At 43.2% G+C, this 15,774-nt stretch overlaps 3 protein-coding genes across 4 annotated transcripts in view; 1 reads left to right on the top strand and 2 right to left on the bottom strand.

Annotated features, from left to right (window-relative positions):
* Positions 1–15,774, bottom strand: part of LOC125722597 (uncharacterized) — a 426,618-nt gene that overhangs the window by 390,720 nt on the left and 20,124 nt on the right. Inside the window, exon 2 of one of the 2 annotated variants that reach the window (XM_048998786.1) lies at positions 8,881–10,141. In XM_048998786.1, coding sequence (XP_048854743.1) covers positions 9,536–10,141 — 606 coding nt within the window. In that variant the 3' untranslated portion in view covers positions 8,881–9,535. Of the gene's footprint in view, positions 1–8,880; positions 10,442–15,774 lie in introns of those variants that run through there. The other variant, XM_048998785.1, reaches the window with a different exon arrangement.
* LOC125722562 (cytohesin-2-like) overlaps positions 1–15,774 on the top strand; it is a 39,785-nt gene that overhangs the window by 12,413 nt on the left and 11,598 nt on the right. The gene's annotated exons all lie outside the window — the stretch shown is intronic.
* The window catches only part of LOC125722600 (uncharacterized), a 427,015-nt gene continuing 420,103 nt past the window's right edge, over positions 8,863–15,774 (bottom strand). Inside the window, exon 2 of the mRNA XM_048998788.1 lies at positions 8,863–8,952. The gene's annotated coding sequence lies outside the window, so the exon portion shown is untranslated. The remainder of the gene's footprint in view (positions 8,953–15,774) is intronic.

Raw genomic sequence — 15,774 nt, 5'->3', positions numbered from 1 at the left:
GGCAGGTGCCCCCACTGCAGCCGGCTCCCGTTCCTGACCGCGCTCCAGTTCCTGCAGAGGCGCCCCCTCTGCAGCCGCCTGCTGCAGCTCCCGGGCAGGCGCCCCCTCTGCAGCCGCCTGCTGCAGCTCCCGGGCTGGCGCCCCCACTGCAGCCACCTCCTGTTCCTGACCGCGCTCCTGTTCCTGACCGCGCTCCTGTTCCTGTCCTGGCGCCCCCACTGCAGCCACCTGCAGCTCCCGGGCCGGCGCCCCCACTGCAGCCACCTCCTGTTCCTGACCGCGCTCCTGTTCCTGACCGCGCTCCTGTTCCTGACCGCGCTCCTGTCCCTGCAGAGGCGCCCCCACTGCAGCCACCTGCTGCAGCTCCCGGGCAGGCGCCCCCACTGCAGTCACCTGCAGCTCCTGTCAGCGCCCCAGTTCCTGACCGCGCTGCAGCAGCTCCCGAGGCGCCCCCTGTGACAGTTTCTCCCTCGCCCCGGCGAACTCGACCCCGACCTGGGGTCATGTCTGTGTCCCGTAAAGGGAGGGGACACAGACGCAGGGCTGGGGTCCCGCCCGCCCTGCCCCCTGGCTCGCCCTGCCTCGCCTGCGCTGGGGCTCGGTTGGCGCCTGCGGGTCCTGGCCCTCCGGGTCGGCTGTCGCCTGCGGGTCTCTCTCCGGTGCCTCGTCGCCCTGCCTCGCTCCCCTCTCCGGGTCCTGGTCGGTCGCCTGGGGGTTCCCCGACGGCGGCTCCTCGGTCGCCTGCGGGGCCCCTACCTCCGGCCCTCCCCCGGACATCGCCGCCTGCTGCGGCTCCCCCCTCCTCCGTGCCTTCGCCGTGGGCCCCTCCTGCTCCCTCGTCCCCTTCCCCGGTGCTCCCTCCTGCTCCCTCCCTGGCCCCTCCGCGGGTCCCTCGCCCTGCCTCCTCGGCCCCTCCGAGGTCCCCTCCGGCTCCGGCCTCCCGGCCGCCTGCGGCCCCTCCGGCTGCCGCCCGTCGCCCGCTGGGGCTCCCACGGGCTCCCCTTTGTTCCCCCGCCTTCTCTCCCTTCTCTCCTGCCCTGGTCCCTCCTTTGTTTGCTCCTCCTTTCTCCATTCCTCGTTCCTTTGTTCCTCCCGTCTCTGCTCCTTGTGTTCCTCCTTCTCCCTCTGGCTTCCCTCCGTTCACTCCCGGTCCTTTTGTCCCACCTGTTCCCTCTGTGTCTCCCTTTCTGGTCTGTCTCTCCGCTTTCCCGACCCTCTGTCAGGTTTTGTCCTTCGTCTTGTCCCTCGCTGTGTTTTGTACCTCAGTCCTGTTCCCTGTCCGGCGTTAATTCTGTTCTTGTTTTCCAGGTCCTGTCCTGCCTCGTCCCGTCCGTCGCCCCCTTCCTTGGCGCGCCCGGTGTAGCGCGCCTTTGGGGGGGGGTTCTGTCATGCCCGGCTCGTCCGCTCCTCGTGTGTGCCACGCCCCCTAATTACCCACGTGTGATTTCCTGATCCTGCCCAGTCGTGTCTTGTTTCCTGCTGCCTTGTTCTGTGTATTTAAGTCCTGGTCTCCCCAGTTTGCTTGGTCTGTCATTAATGTCAGTTGATGTCAGTCTGCGTCCAGTGTTCCCGGCTCCCCGAAGCCAGAATAAACCCCCGTTTTCCCGTATACTGTTGCCTGCCTGCTCCTTCCGCACGATCGCCGCTCTCTGCTCGCGATCGGTGCCCTCGACCCGTGACAATATCACCCATGATTGGGGTATACTATATATCAAGGGTCAGCAACCTTTTTGAAACTGAGAGCTACTTCACGGGTACTGAGCCATACAAAGGCTACCAGAACAGACTTTACCTAAACTTATCTAAACTTCATGTAGAATAAACACGTTTTAAATGCTTTTTTGGATATTGTCATTTTCAAATCTATATAAATACAAATGTGATTAAAAAAGAATAGCAACAAGATAAAATGAAATTTTAGTCGCTGCCCACTGGTGAGTTGTGGTATTTTTAGAACAGGTCCGTGGACAACTCATGTGGTCCTTGGGGGCATCCTGGTGCCAGTGGGCACCATGTTGGTGACCCCTGTTCTAAATGGTATGTAGGGTTTGCAAACTACACCAACGCTTCTGATGTAGCTACATTTAGGCTTATAGTGGAATAATATAGTGGAAGATTCCTTGCGTGAGTGTCTGAGAGCGTGAAAGTCATGCTAGATGCAAGGTAGTCGGCAGCCCTGCTTTCCGTGTGCATCTGTCTCTTACTTTAGGTGGCTAGAGATCCAGCATTACTCAGGATTAGGAGCCACTTGCACTGATAATAATTAGTTTCTTTTTCCCCTTGCAGTCTGCTGCTGTATAACATTATGAAATCAGCCCAAAAATCCGCAACCCATGACCTCCTAATATTTACCCGAAACTATGTTTTCAAAATAGCACAATTGGGCATGAACACCGCGGACCTGGAAACTCTGCTGAGCATTGAGAATCAGTGTGCAAAGGCTCTTAATTTGGATATGTTTGTGAAACGTTCTGCTGCACAGCACAACAAAGAAAAACAACTGGTCAGTGATAATGAAAAGTACAATCAGCATTGTTTTAACCATGAGAGTCCAAATGCTTAGATAAATTGTCACTTTTTCAGTGTAAGTATGCTCCTGAGCTCCACGATTCTGAATGATAGTCGGTTTCTCACTGAACCTCCATGCCACTCTGTTAAAATCTCTTGCCACCCCATGTAAAATTTTCTAGATCCACCACTGTGCCAGAGCTAAGACTTAAGAATCTTGAGTATTATTTCAACATAAACTTTGCTTGGGTGCTTCATACTTTAAATTAAATATAAATTATGGCAACGTGCAAAACTATTAAGGAAAATGCAACGTATTTGTTTTTCATTTACGTAATTATATATGTTGATTATGATTCTTTTTAGTTCCACAGTACATGCAGATACTACAATCCAAGCATGCACTCTTAGGTTAATTGCTATCAGTTTATATAAAGATTTATAGAAATTTCAGTCAGAGACTAGCTTCTGATATAGAAAGAATGTTTACATTTTTTTTGGCCGTGGAATAGTTTTTCAGTGCTGCATGTAGTTTCTCTTTATTGTTTGAATAGGGCACATTTACACATCAACAAGTGCTGTGGCAGTTGTGATGTTCTCGCATATGAGAAAATACAAGGACAACTTTTATTAAAGAAAACGAAAGGCTTTACTCTCCATACTCCAGTCAATTGCATGCATAGGCCTACTGCCGCATCTCACTTTGCCAACTTCCGCTTCCGTGCGGCTCAGGAGGATCTGGCTGCAGAACACTGGAAAGGGGTCCACAGCTCAAGGGGACCACCAGAGGACAGATGGAGTGGAACCGGGAACCAAGGGATTTGCCAGTGACTGGCACTCACTGTTGTTTTCGACTACAATAAAAACAGCTGTACTGGCTAAATAATGAGCATACAAAAGTAAAAAAAGACATGGATAGGAATAAAAAGGTAATTAAAAATAGAAAAACAACCGAAGAGTCATTCACATTGAACACGCGTCTCTGCTCTCAGGACGATGATCCTGCCAACTGCGCCAGACTGTGACAGACCGAACTACAAAACTGTAGACTCAGTGGACAGCTGACTACGCCACCCTAGGAATTTCATCCAGCTTTCCATTGAGACTACAGTTTTGCAGTCTGTTCTGCCAGACAATGTATTAAAAAGTGCAGTGTTATACATGACACTGTAATTAGTTCAATTCAAGAGATGTACTATCAAGTTATAATAGTGTGATTATCATAATCACACAAATATATGAATTCCTCTGATACTGAATTAAACAACCCTTTATGCTGTCCCTTATGTGAATTAGTAAAAATCTCCATAGTCATATGCAATTCCAATTCCCCCTTTTATTTATTTTATGGCAGACAGACAGCAGTGTATTATTATATTATAATTATATTATATTTATTATAATTATATAATTATATTATATTATAATTATTATATATATCATTATATTAGGGTGCCCCTCGCAGAAGGTAAATTTAATCTTATTTAATTACATTTTCTATATAGCGTCAGATGACAGCAGACGTAATTTACTGTAAGGTTACCTTTACTATAGAAGATATAACAGCTCCCAAAGTTCTTCATCTGGTACAGAAAACATACGCCTGACAGATGTTGAAGTTTATTCCGTCTTTATTCTTTTAGACACCGTGAAAAACATTCTAAAAGATCCATGATATTACCGCTAAACAGCGGCTCATACATCACCGCAATTCCACTTTTTAATACAAGACAACAAGTAAATACAATAAATATAAATTACCGTTTGCGCCTTCTGACCAAATGCTTAGGAGTTATTACAGATCCTGCCGTGACAAGCCGACAAACCACAAGTTGACTCCATGAATCTCCCAGCATGCATTTACTCCTACCCTATTCCGTCACATGACCATGTATTCAAGGGTTAACACGGATCAATTAAATAGTCAGCAGAGGGCACTGGCATACATTTCACAGTATACATTCTATATTAAATCAAACCAGCAAAAGGTGATTATGAAATCTTATAAAAAACTTAAAAAAACTGTCTTAGTGACAGTTACAGAGTGGCGTAGTCACCCTTTCGCTCTATAGCGGCCCCTACCCCTACTACGTTTATAATTATAATAATTGCCTCATGTGCAGTTACGCTGGTTAAATTACCTGGAAATGTTATTAACTGCACATTCTCCTAGAAACTAACAATGGTGCTCACTCAGGTATATTTATAATGGTCAGAAAGCTGATGTAAAGTCTGATATAGTGCTGAATGTGTTATTTTGTAGACAGTAATAGGTTTAATAAATTTTATATTCCATTACTGTAGAAAGCTATACTTGCTTACTTAAGGTATTTTGCGTTATTAATGTGTGATTTAAATGCAGGTAGTTTTATTACAGTCAGCTTTTATTCACAGTGAGTAGCTTGTCATCATGAAGAGGAAGTGTGACAATCGTGAGGTTTTGGGCAACCACAGAAAAGCAGGAAAGTAAGTAGAGACAGTGAGATAATTAGTGCCAGTCAGATGATAGACGTATACAGTATGTGAGTCAAGGGTTCTTCATATATTAATCATCCCATTCAGATAACAAATCCTGAGAGATCCATTCCTGAGCATCATGCCAAGAAACACCACTTGTTTGCTGATAACTGCTTTCATGTAAATTCTGCTGTGCTGAGAGTAAAGATGAAGAGGGAGAGACAGCAAGAGGCTGCTGACGGCAGAGAATGCAGGCGACATGGAGGGGAGTGAGAAAAGGAGCAAATATTGATGGTTAAGAGTGAATAATGACGTCACAGCAGCCTGATCCTGATGTTAGTTTAATATGCTTCTTAGTTTGGCCTGTGGTGTGTATTTCAGATACAGCATTTAATCAGGGAGACTGAGTGTGAGTCAATGGCAGAGAGAGAGAGAGAGAGAGAGAGAGAGCAGACAGGCAGATGAAGATGAAGGTGTATTAGGGAGGAGGGGGGAGGAGCTTGGACCTTCACCAAATCAGCCAAATGTAAATGTCACGTCTATCAAACAGGAGACCCTGCTTTCAGGAGAAATGGTTTAAAGATCACACTTGGCTCCCTTACAGCCCCCCTCGTCTTAAGGGGGGTTCTTTGTTTCTACTGTGCAAAATAATTTGTAACACAAATGTCTAAACTGGCATGAAAGACACATTCAGCTCTTGTGAAGACTGGCATGTGAAACTGGAAAAGGCACTGGGGAAATTCAGTGCACATAAAGACAGGCAGTGCCACAGATTAGCACTGATGACATGGATTCAGAAGATCAATCCTGTTAATATTCAACCTTCAGATGAGCTGGAAAGAGCAGCAGCAAGTGAGGAAAAATCTTCTGGAGCTAAGTACTTGGCACGGCAAGGCCTGGCTTTTCGAGGTGTTGGTAAGGAGAGTGGGAATTTCAAGCAGCTTCTAATGCAAACAGCAGAGGGCGATGCAGAGCTGACCATGTGGCTGAAAGGTCACTTTGATTTCACCAGTGCTGTTTAACTGTAACACCTGTTCCTGGGTTGCCCTCAGTCCTTGTTATTGGTTACGATTCTCACTGTCCTGCACTGTGTCTTGTTAGCTGTGTATTTAAGTGCCTGTTCTGCTTCTGTTCTTTGATGCTTCATTATAGCTGTATGTTGTATGTATGTATGTATGTATATAGTTCTCTAGTTGTGTTTATTCCATCATTTAGTTCATTCCTGGTCATTTGCTGTTTATTTTGGATCCATCCTGATCCTTTTGGTTTTGATGTGTGTGTTGTAAAAAACCCTATTTTTCCAGCCGTGTCATGCACTGCCACAACCAGAAGAGGGCAGAAGATATGGCACAAAAAACAGGAAGAAGCCTAACTTTAAAAAGAACAAAAAACATCAAGACTCATCCAGCATTGGGTGGTGGGTTAACGAATAACAAACAATCAAAGAATAAGCAAACAAATGAGAGAAAAGATGCAGAGATGACTGAGAAGCAGGGGATGACTGGAGAAGAGATGACAGGAGCAGAAGACAGGAGGGATACAGGAAGAGCGGAGAAGACAGTATAACTGAAGAATGGGAGAAGAGGAGAGACCACAGAGGAAGGAGAACATAGATGACTGGAGGGGAGGGAATATAGGAGCAACAGAGAGAAGGAGGAAGGGCTGCGGAGGAGAAGACAGGATAAGAGGGGAAAATGTGAGCAGAGAAGGACAAACACCCCCACTGCCCAGCAAAGTGCACTTGTAAGTAAACCACAATTTTAGCCTTGGGCTCAATATCTGGACTTGTCTCTGTGTAGCAATGCATAGAATCCTTGACACTGGCTATGACTGTACTGTATTAGTCCTAAACTTGCCATTATAGTGTAAGGAGAAAAGATTTTTTTTAAAATAAATCATTTAAAAAAAATGGTAGAGCGATGTAGCCGCCGGAGAAGTCCCCCCCCCCCCCCCCCCCCCCCCCAAAAGCCCTTTTTGTTCCCTTCTAGCTACCAGATGAAACTCACAATGCACCCCAACGCCACCTAACTTCTCTTCCACATGATGCACCTTATTTACCCTCTGAATCCTGTCTATTATTGAGCGTTTTTCTATCCATTTGATTATAAACTTATTACACTGTATGTACATTAGTCAGCCACATATGCTGTACGGCTTTGTTTTCCGGACAGTCTGGGCTACTCAGATGTGTCATAATTCGATTTGTAAATGCTGACAGTCTTGATATTATCCTTCTTATCAGGAAAAACTACTTCTGCATATAGATATTTCTCAATTTTTAGTCTCATCTAATATAAAAATTGGCAGGTAGTACAAATATAATCTTATAAATGCTGAGATTAGAGTATCTGCGATGCAGGAATGCAGGGGTTTCATTGGGGCCCTTTCTATGGCTTAGTACTGTGAAGGAATACATGGTTAGTGCCAGGCGCAAATGAATATCTTTGATTTTGCATCCATTTGGTAACTTGTTGAAGTTGTCTGATAGTCAGTAATACATGGTTTAATTAATATGATTCTTTATTTACTACTTTATAACATCTGAAAGAAACTGAAATAGGAAAGCTTATTTTAATTTATGGTCCACTGGATAAACACAGACATTACAGACGGTTTTAGAGTCTTATGCTGAATGTTTTTTGCTATCGTTTTTCTGCCTGCATATGCTATGATTGGTGCAGTGAAATTTGAGAATGTGTTTGTGGTCAGTATCATAGCCTCAGACAACAAACCAACGCTGTAGCGTGTCACTGTGTTTACATGTGAGAGGGGTTCCAGTTACATAATGGACTCGTTCTAATTGTTTTGACGGAGCTCGACAAACCTAAAAAATAAATGCTGGTTTTATCAAAAACTATGTCATATAGCTATATTCCAGATTTATTACAGCCAATCACATCTCAGAGCTCCTAGGAACCTCCTTCTCCCTACATTTCCCTCCTTCACACTCTTCCCTCAAATACTGTTACATTTGTCTTTTTTCCACACTCACACCCTGTCTTGATCATACTCTGACTGCATGGCATCCATATGCAGGGCAAACTATTTTACAGTCTTATCTAGTATAATAGGACATAAACATTGAATTTGATAGTTATCTTTTATTTACACATTAGAACACAACACATGAACATGAAGGGATCGTTTGCATTTGCAACCAACACCTCCGCAAACCCCCTGTGGAATACTGGCCGCGGACAGGGGTGGGAATCCCCAAGCTGGAAGACTGTACTGCGTCATGTTAACATTAGCTAGCTAGTTAGCATGGATACAGTGTGCACCGGACTAAAACTATAAAGGACGTAAGGTGTGTGATATAGTAAAACACTTACTAACTGGTAATGCACGTTAGCATTACGTTAAATGACAACTTTACCTATTACTTACCAGAATAGCCTCCTACACGTGCGACGAATGACAGTAGGCAGAAGGCTGTGCGTTTTTCAGAAACACACCGGAGTTAAACTTACGCCGCATTATTTACCGGCACTTCTAACACCAACATTTACAGCCATTAACTCATATGTGGTAGTAACACTGAAATTACTTTCTCTGCGTCAAAATAAGGCAACACTGTGATTTTGATACTTTATCATTTATACTTAACTGTACCTTCCTCCCATTCCTCCGTCTCTGCTTATTGACATTTAGGAGAGTCTCAGATATAAATTAACAATTCAAAATTATCAAAGACAGACACAACACTGAAGAGATGACAAAGACAAAGTTTGAAAAGTAAATATGTTTTATTGCAAATCTCTTATCTTAACATAGCCTACCTTATCATATGTTAACTTACCACATCTTATATTTTAACTTAGCCTATCATCATATTTTAACTTAGCCTATCTTATGATATTTTAACTTAGCCTATCTTATCATATGTTAACTTAGCCTATCATATTTTATCTTAACCTATCTTGTCATATCTTAACTTAACCTATCTTATTATATTTTAACTTAGCCTATCTTATCATACAACTTAACCTATCTTATCTTATTATATTTCAACTTAGCTTATATTAATATATTTCGTCTTAGCCTATCTTATATTTTAATTTAGCATATCTTATCCTGTCGTATCTTATAGCTACATTAACACTTAAACAGTATCTCTTTCCGTTGGGTCCCGCGGGATCCCAGTCCAAATGCAGGGCTCTAACACGGGTATTCTAAGAAAAAGAAAATAAACACTTTACTTAACTTTACTTAAAGCAGTCATATAACTGCATTATACATACCCAATTAATGCCTTATAAATCATTTATAAAAGTATTAAAAACACGGCTGTAAATACTTATACAAAGGCATAGCACATTATAGCTATCTTGATAATGCATTATGAATGCTCTGATCTATATATGCACAATAAATATCTTCATAATACATTATATCGGCCATTAATCCATAATAAACATGGCTATAATGTGTTATGCTTTTTTTTCTTCAATATTTATACCCATGTCTATAATATATTTATGGATGCATTACAGTGCATTGTGAAGGTGTCAATAATGTAGTTATATTACTGCTTTAAGTCATTTCTAAACCTGAATTCACAGCCTTATAATTACTGCCTCTTGCTACTTCTTCTGAAGGGCAGGGGACAGCAGAAGAAGCACCACTTCATCTTCTTCTTCTTCTTCTTGTGGCTCTTCTCAGTATCATCTTCAGAATGATCTTCGGCATTCACATGGAATGATACTTCTTCTTCACTGTAGATCTTCTCGGCAGCATCAGCATCTTCTTTTGTTTTATCTGTCTTCATCACTTCAGTCTCGTCCTCTTCCTCAGGTCCTTCTTCTGGTATAGTCAGTAGCTGTGATCTGTCTTCAGATGCCACCATACACTGAAACCTGACCAGTGTGGTAGCATCAGCATCTTCTGCCTGCTGGAATACCACATCAGCTTCTTCATTTTCCTCAGGTCCATCTTCCTGTAAAGTCTGCAGCCATATTCTGGCTACATATGCCGCCATGCACTGCCAACTGTCCACTGTGGCAGCATCAGTGTCTTCTGCTTCCTGAAGCTCCTCATCTGTTTCTTCATCTTCCTCAAGTTCTTCCTCCTGGATGGGTTCTAGCCAAGTTCTGCCTCTTTGTGACACTACATACTCCACAGCATTCCCTGTACTTCTCCCTCCTCCTCCCTTAACCTCCTCCACATTCACTCCCACCTCACATACATTCTCCTCACCTCCATTTAGCATATCCATCATACTAATACCAGCCTCTGTCCCCTCCATCACAACCCTGGAGGCCTTCCCCTCAAATGTTCCCCACTCTGGTACCTCCACATATTCCTCACTACTCTGCCCCCTTACCTCACTTTCCCCCCGGCTTGTCCGGTCCTTCCTGACTTTCTTTTTTTTGTTAAGGTAGCAAGTTTTATAAATTTCCCAGTCTTCAGATGAAAGGCCGTAATTACTCTGAAGACTTTGAGATGAAATACTAGTGCTGGCTAGCAGTCCATCGTTTTCCACACTCTCCCCTCCCTTACTAACCCCTCCCTTACCCAAATCGGTAGACCCCCCCAATCCCCCCTTAACCCCCCCAGCCTGGACAGTGGGGAGTGTCACTGGTGAGAACTCCTCCACACCTTCTCCCCAGTTGATCACTTCATCCCACAGGTTCCAGGCTTCCCAGTGTTGGGTGTTGGTCCATCGATCAGCTCTCTCAATTCGCTCTCTGGGGAATAAATGAGAGATTAACCAGCACTTAAGAGAGATAATAAAATAAATAAAGAGCTGGAAATTCTTCAACCATACAGAAAATACAATTGTTACAATTATTATAATAAATAATTACAGGGTTCACATATATAAAAAAGAAAGAATAAAAGAAACAGCGAGCAAGATTGCAAAAAAAATCTACTGTAAAATGCACGATACTGTAAGTGCAATATCATATTAAACAGTAATGTCACCAAATTATAACTAGAATCAAATACAAAACAACTGTGCTCCACATCAAATGAATACCCAGATGAATACTACCAAGAACTGAGTTAACACTAACCAAGCTAAGAATATTTGAAAGTGTTAATCCTGTGTAACAATGTAAAGAGATGTAATGATAAACTTAGAAGCATCTAGCCTACTCCGAAAGTAATGCCCCAATTTTTTTTAACAATTTACCTACCACCCTGTACAGTAGGGGGTCCCAACTTCCGGTCGGGGTTCCGGTACCGTCCGCGCGGAGTATTGCACCGGGCGGCAGACAACCGGGGGTAGAGGAGCCAGCCGACCCGTTTATTAGGGGATCGCGCCGTTTTGGAAAGAAAGCTGCCCGTATTGATGTACGGAAATACGCCATTAGCCCCGCATGTCCGCATACACCTTCAATCTCCCGCCGCTCGGCGTGAGAACCCCCAAATTATACCGCCGTCTTACCGATTCGTGACACTTTTCTACGACGGAAACCGATCCGCGGACATCGAAAGGTTGGGAAGCCCTACTAAACTAGCATGTTTGAGATGAATTTACTAACCAAATAGTCTGTCATTATTTAAATATTAGCAACCACAGTAGCAATAAAAACCACTGCACTTTAAATGACGTTAAAAAATATGTAATATTAAAAAAATATGTAATGTTTTTTATTGTATTATAGACATTTACTATGTCATTATAGTATAAAAGGCTAAATAATCGAAGTAGCACAACATCAGTTGAAGAATTCAAAGACATTTTGGAGAGCTAACAAGCTACTCACCTCTGCGCCATTTTCACTCAGAGTTTGTTGTGCTTCAAACGGTAAAGTTTGTTTACGTTGTTTCTATGGAAACTGCTCTGACTCTCCGCTTGACCGTAATATAAAGGCATGTATGCAGTAATTTTCTGATTGCAGATTTGATCTGGCAAAAACTGGCACTATGATGGAAGTTATGCAGAAGTGCAGAGTAGATGGAATAATTTTTGTACCTCAATAAGATTGTATGCCTTTTGCCTGTGTCTCCAGCCAGTGCCGGGGGTGAAACGCGCCTGCAATTATCAGCGGGATAACATTATCGTTTTTTTTATTCTGTGGAAAATGAAAGACCGATTTGCTGGCCAGATTTATTTATGAATCATAAACATGTTGTGGGCTATATAAGTAAAGTCAGGGCTCTCAAGTCTTATGCATTGACTGTGAGACACTTGCATTTCAACCAGTTCACATGTTCACACACCGCACCTTATGTTTGTCAAGCTGAGAAGTAAGGGTTAGGGTTATAATTATCAATAAATAATGTACTTCCCTGTGAAACAATGATGCTGGATGTTTATTTGCATATCATGATATGGTGCAGCCTTTTAATAGGTTTCTGTTTTTCTGTTAATCCTTCATGGTGTTGAATAAGTCAGCAAGCATAAGTCTAAGGCTAGTGAGTGACTGGTGTTTTCGGGGGAGACTCCCTAGAGCTGGAGAGAAATACCTTAAGGCACGGGATGAAAAATCCCAAATCTTCCAGGAAAAATGTCAGCATTATATGTATTTGCCACACAGAACAGAACAAAAAATTCCTTAGGGAATCACACCGCCTACCATAGTCACTATACTACTCAGAACGCCTGGCAGCCACCAAATCAAACATAGGAAAAGGTCCGGATTTATAGCGTTAGAATGTGGTAGAGACTAATATCCATAACGTACCATCCTAGAACACACTGTGCTCTAAAATTTAAGCCCAATTAAAATCTGAATATTAAATGAGGAAAATAATTTGATTTGTTCTTCTATCCCAAGTTGTGGTCTAAAAGCAATAAGACCACCATCCATTATACCTGCTTTGGGGAAAATGCACTCCTGTAGCCACTAGGGGAGCTCTCACCTCTTCTGGGCCCAGCTAAATAATTATGTTACGCATTCTAACAAGCTTTATTATCTGTGTCAATAAGCCCTGCTTTTACACTAACACTCCTGCTGAGAGGCTAATTTGATTACCAGTCTTGCCCTTGTCATTAGGAACACATGAGAATTTGCGCAGTGCTGTTTCACAGTGGATTCTCACTGGTTTTCCCCAAGACTGGTACGATACATTTTATTCAGTTTCATACCACAGGTTATTGCAAGAGGGATCAATTGGTTTATACTAGTGCAAGGAAACTATTATTATGATGGTGGGTTATCAAACACAGTAGCTGGCTACCTCAGACATAAGACGCCCATTACGTACCTGTGTATCACCTATATGGGCTTGGAATCTGTATATAAATTTAAATAATTATTCATAGCCCAGATAGCATCATATTATTGTTTCAGCGTTGAAGTATAGTTAAATGCATTGAACTATGGTCAGTGTTAAATTATCAGCATTGAAACTGAATTGATTTTTGGTCATTTTTTCAATATTGAAAAATTTATGGTGACGAAACCTTGATATAAAGTGACTTTTTCAACATTGAAAATAAGATGCTGAGTTAACATCAATATTATTGAAAATAAAAATGGAAAAATGAATTTATGGGGAGTGGCATGGTGGTGCAGTGGTTAGCACTGTTGCCTCACACCTCTGGGACCCAGGTTCGAGTCTCCGCCTGGGTCACATGTGTGTGGAGTTTGCATGTTCTTCCCATGTCGTCGTGGGGTTTCCTCCGGGTACTCCGGTTTCCCCCCACAGTCCAAAAACATGCTGAGGCTAATTGGAGTTGCTAAATTGCCCATAGGTGTGCTTGTGTGAGTGAATGGTGTATGAGTGTGCCCTGCTATGGGCTGGCCCCCCATCCTGGGTTGTTCCCTGCCTCGTGCCCATTGATTCCGGGATAGGCTCCGGACCCCCCGCGACCCAATAGGATAAGCGGTTTGGAAAATGGATGGATGGATGGATGGATGAATTTATGGGGGGTGGCATGGTGGTGCAGTGGTTAGCACTGTTGCCTCACACCTCTGGGACCCAGGTTCGAGTCTCCGCCTGGGTCACATGTGTGTGGAGTTTGCATGTTCTTCCCATGTCGTCGTGGGGTTTCCTCCGGGTACTCCGGTTTCCCCCCAAAGTCCAAAAACATGCTGAGGCTAATTGGAGTTGCTAAATTGCCCATAGGTGTGCTTGTGTGAGTGAATGGTGTATGAGTGTGCCCTGCGATGGGCTGGCCCCCCATCCTGGGTTGTTCCCTGCCTCGTGCCCATTGCTTCCGGGATGGGCTCCGGACCCCCTGCGACCCAGTAGGATAAGCGGTTTGGAAAATGGATGGATGGATGTTACAGGTAAGGCGTGTGTCATGCCCGGCTCGTCCGCTCCTCGTGTGTGCCACGCCCCCTGATTACCCACGTGTATTTCCCTGATCGTCTCCAGCTTTGTCTAGTTACTTTGATTAGTCCTGTGTACTTAAGTCCTGGTCTCCCCGGTTTCCCTTGTCCGTCATTGATGTTTGTAGGTGTGCTACGTTTTCCAGTCCTCGTTTGCCCATTAAATCCCTGGTTTTGCCCCGACTTCACCTGTCTGCCTGCTATTTCCACGCCTGCCCGCACGATCGCCGCTTCGCCCGACCGCGATCGTGACAGCGTGACTTTTATAGAAGACAGTGCTGCTGCAGGAAGAAGAATACATAAGTAAAGGGGGGATGTTGCGTTCAGTTAGTAATTGTTCTGTTTTCCATATTACTGTATGTCACAAGAGGGTGCTGTAAGGCTGTTTGATTCGACTTCAATTCCTATTCCAAGAGTCAAGAATGGATAGTTGATCCCAGGCAGCAGTTTTCCAGATTATCAACTTCAAAAACTAAAAAATATGATAGGAAAAAAGTCTTTGTAAAATTAAGAAGTATATAATACTATGAATGACAAGGGGTCTTAATACTTTTCATTTAATTTTATTAACTCAATCTTTTGCTGGCAAGTATACCTTTTAAATTATATACATAACAGTACAACTGCATTATTTGTGTTTTGTATGCACACTTCATACAAAGCAAAAGGTTATGGCGGCTACTTCATTAATAGTATTTCTTATTGATACTTTACAATTCCGTTCTATTGCCCAACTCCCAAAGGATCATAGATTTTTATTAAAGCATAGTAGTCTATGGAAATGTCAATACTAATCATACATTTCAGTGACATAACTAAATAGACATATGTTGACACACAGACACAGATAAAAACAATTAAACTCCCTCTATGTGAAAATGACATGTGACACACGTCCTCAATGTTAAAATCCATGAGTGTAAAAAATGACCATCGTTGCTAATGTTATATCTCAGGTCTCAGATTACTTCTTTAAGTGTCAATTAAACTGAAAAAAAATCACAGAAAAAGGCAAGCTTATTTGCCGACATTTAGTAACCGACAAGCTGATTAAGGAGGACTAAACCTGTACCTGGCTTTCCTGTCAGCTCCTTGGGGATGGCTAATCTTCAAATTTTATTACAAATACTACAACTTTATTTTGTGCCTTGCTTAAAGTAAAATATCTCCAGACTACTAAATACCGCGTTAATGGTGATATTTTTAAACTGATTCGCTTCTTTCGCCTCACTCTCCTCTATGTGACGGGTGGGCGTGGTTGATCTAGCCGGCTCCCGATTGGCGGGTATTCGGTAGCTCCTGTGTCATGTGACTGGTAGTAGCGTAGGCAGCACCGCCATAGCTTTGAAACCCTGTGTGCCTCCTTGGGCGATACGCGATGTTGGCATGGTAATTGTGAAATAGAGGATTCATAGATATGACTTAGTGAACCGACTATTTTCGAAACTGCAACAACATGAGGAATGTTAAAACTAGAAAACAGGGAACCACATTTCACAGGTAAAAAAATCTGCGGTACGGTCAAATAAGATACATAACATGTTTACTTGCCTGTGACACTGACGGGATACTAGCATTAGTT

The sequence above is a fragment of the Brienomyrus brachyistius genome, unplaced genomic scaffold, assembly GCF_023856365.1.
Source record: "Brienomyrus brachyistius isolate T26 unplaced genomic scaffold, BBRACH_0.4 scaffold40, whole genome shotgun sequence".
NCBI classification, from domain to species: Eukaryota; Metazoa; Chordata; class Actinopteri; order Osteoglossiformes; family Mormyridae; genus Brienomyrus; species Brienomyrus brachyistius.
Note: the sequence above shows the minus strand (reverse complement) of the source record. Positions and strands in the feature narration are given on the sequence as shown.